At 52.9% G+C, this 2,050-nt stretch overlaps 1 protein-coding gene across 2 annotated transcripts in view; it reads left to right on the top strand.

The window, feature by feature from the left end:
• The first annotated feature begins 352 nt into the window (after positions 1–352).
• LOH12CR1 (loss of heterozygosity, 12, chromosomal region 1) overlaps positions 353–2,050 on the top strand; it is a 111,098-nt gene continuing 109,400 nt past the window's right edge. Inside the window, exon 1 of one of the 2 annotated variants that reach the window (XM_011993640.1) lies at positions 353–392. In XM_011993640.1, the coding sequence (XP_011849030.1) occupies position 392 (1 nt within the window). In that variant the 5' untranslated portion in view covers positions 353–391. Of the gene's footprint in view, positions 781–2,050 lie in introns of both variants that reach the window. The other variant, XM_011993639.1, reaches the window with a different exon arrangement.

The raw sequence follows: 2,050 nt of genomic DNA, 5'->3' as shown, positions 1-2,050 counted from the left end.
CTCCCAGCTCTTCAGAATTAAAAATGAACTTTGCATCCACGCTGTTGTGGGTTCGAATCCTGGCTCTATCTAGCGTCTTTTTCTCCATCTGTAAAACGGGGTTAAAAATATCTTGTTTGTAAAGTTGTTCTCACATGTGGGTATTGAAGCGCTTAATAGCGTGGGTGGTGTTTGCAAGGCGACGCAACAGTAAAGGGCTTACCCTTTTCGGCAGTTCTGGCTTGAAGGAGCTCAGGCCCTTTAAGGTGGCGTCGCCCTAAGTCGCAGGAGGGGGTCTCTCCGCCCCTCCCTCGGGCCGGGGGCGGGGCCTCCTAACCCGGAACTGACGGTCGGGCGTAGCCGGCACCGCCCATCTGCATCCCGGAAGGAGCGAGCTTGCGGCGCGTGAACCAGTGAGTGAAAGCGGCGCCGCCCGCCGGCCGCAGGTGCGGCAAAGCCAGTGTCATCTGCAGGTTCTCTTAGGGCTCCCGGAAAGAAGGAGGGCGAGCCGGGTGCATTCGCGCCGCGCCTCCTTGCGTTTCTGTTCCCCAAATAGGGCCTCTCCCCCCGCCGCCCAGGCCCCTGCGTGGGCTGGACGCGTCAGCCCCACACATTAGCCTCGCTGCGCCGCCTAGACTCTGCCTTGCCTCCCCGTCCCGGTCCCTGGCCCCTGCCCTGTCGCCCGCCGCCGGAGCGGTGACCGCCTGGCTCGCCGTTCTTCTGCTGCCACCGCTGCCGGCATCATGGGCAGTGAGCAGAGCTCCGAGGCCGAGAGCCGACCCAACGATCTGAACTCCTCAGGTCGGTGTCCTAACCCACCCCCCTCCAGCCCGCCATGTCTGCTTGCAGAGCGGGCTGCCTCCCAGACTAGTGGGGTCTGGGACTGCGGACGGGAACGCACAGAAAAAGCCCTACCATGTTACTAGGGAAAAAAAAAAAGTCACCATCTGTCCTGGCCTCGATTCCCCTGATGGAAGTGCCTGTGACTGCAAGCTAAGCCAGCGTGGGCGCCGGTGCCCATTATTTATTTTCAAAACAGCCGTTTCTCCCAGCTACAGCCTACTGTTTAAAAGACGACCTAATTAATTTTTGGCTCTAGTGCTCATGGCTGATGTAGTGAGATTTGGCTCACACAGTGGATGGATTATAGGACCTCTGAGAACAGGCTGTTTCTTAAAAACCGGTGTTAGAGGTTCCTTTTCTGAAGGGATATGTGATAGGTGTCCACTTATTTGAACTCTTGAGTGCAGAGGTCTCCAGAAACAGCTTTTTCTTCTCAGAAGGTGTCTTGGTCCTTTTCTAATCTTATAGAGGTTGACCAGACAGCAGGCTCTGGTGTTTTCCATTGTTGTTCCCTGTCCATGAATTTTAGATTCCTCTAAGCGTTTGAGACAAGAATGGGAGGATTATTGTGTTTGCGATACAGTGAGTGTTCAATACATAAAACAGCTGATGTTTAATTGAGGACCATTTGCTGCTTTTTTTTGTTACCCACGCAGCCCAGGACAGCTGGGAGTGCTTTGGCTAAGCTCCGGGGTTGCTAATGCAAATTGGTTAATCCGGGTCCTAAAAAGAGTCCCCGATTTTAGAAGTTCTCTGTTCTTGATAGGATTTGTAATTCATAAATAGGCAAACTAATAGATCTAAGGGTGTTTCACTTTGAAGTGTGACCTTCAAGACTAGTTCAGACCTACATTCTGGGGGACTGGATTGGGGCAGCTTTGAATGATGGGCAGCGTCTACTAGCTTTGCTACGTTTTTCTATTTCCTTGGAAGGCCCAGAGTGTCATATTTGTTGTAAGAAATATAATCATTGTGACATCTGACATTCTTGCCTCTATGGCAGGGCAGAAACATATTTTGGGGGGAAGCGGTGTGGCATCTTTTTAATATGCTTGCTTGCCCATGAACCAACAGCATTTGCGCATTTCCGATGTTAGAATTTGCCTATTCCCCCGGGCGCGGTGGCTCCAGCCTGTAATCCCAGCACTTTGGGAGGCCGAGACGGGCGGATCAGGAGGTCAGGAGATCGAGACCATCCTGGCTAATACGGTGAAACCCCGTCTCTACT

This window comes from Mandrillus leucophaeus, unplaced genomic scaffold (genome assembly GCF_000951045.1).
Source record: "Mandrillus leucophaeus isolate KB7577 unplaced genomic scaffold, Mleu.le_1.0 Scaffold431, whole genome shotgun sequence".
NCBI classification, from domain to species: domain Eukaryota; kingdom Metazoa; phylum Chordata; class Mammalia; order Primates; family Cercopithecidae; genus Mandrillus; species Mandrillus leucophaeus.
The sequence above is the reverse complement of the archived record's forward strand: the minus strand, read 5'-3'. Positions and strand labels throughout refer to the sequence as shown.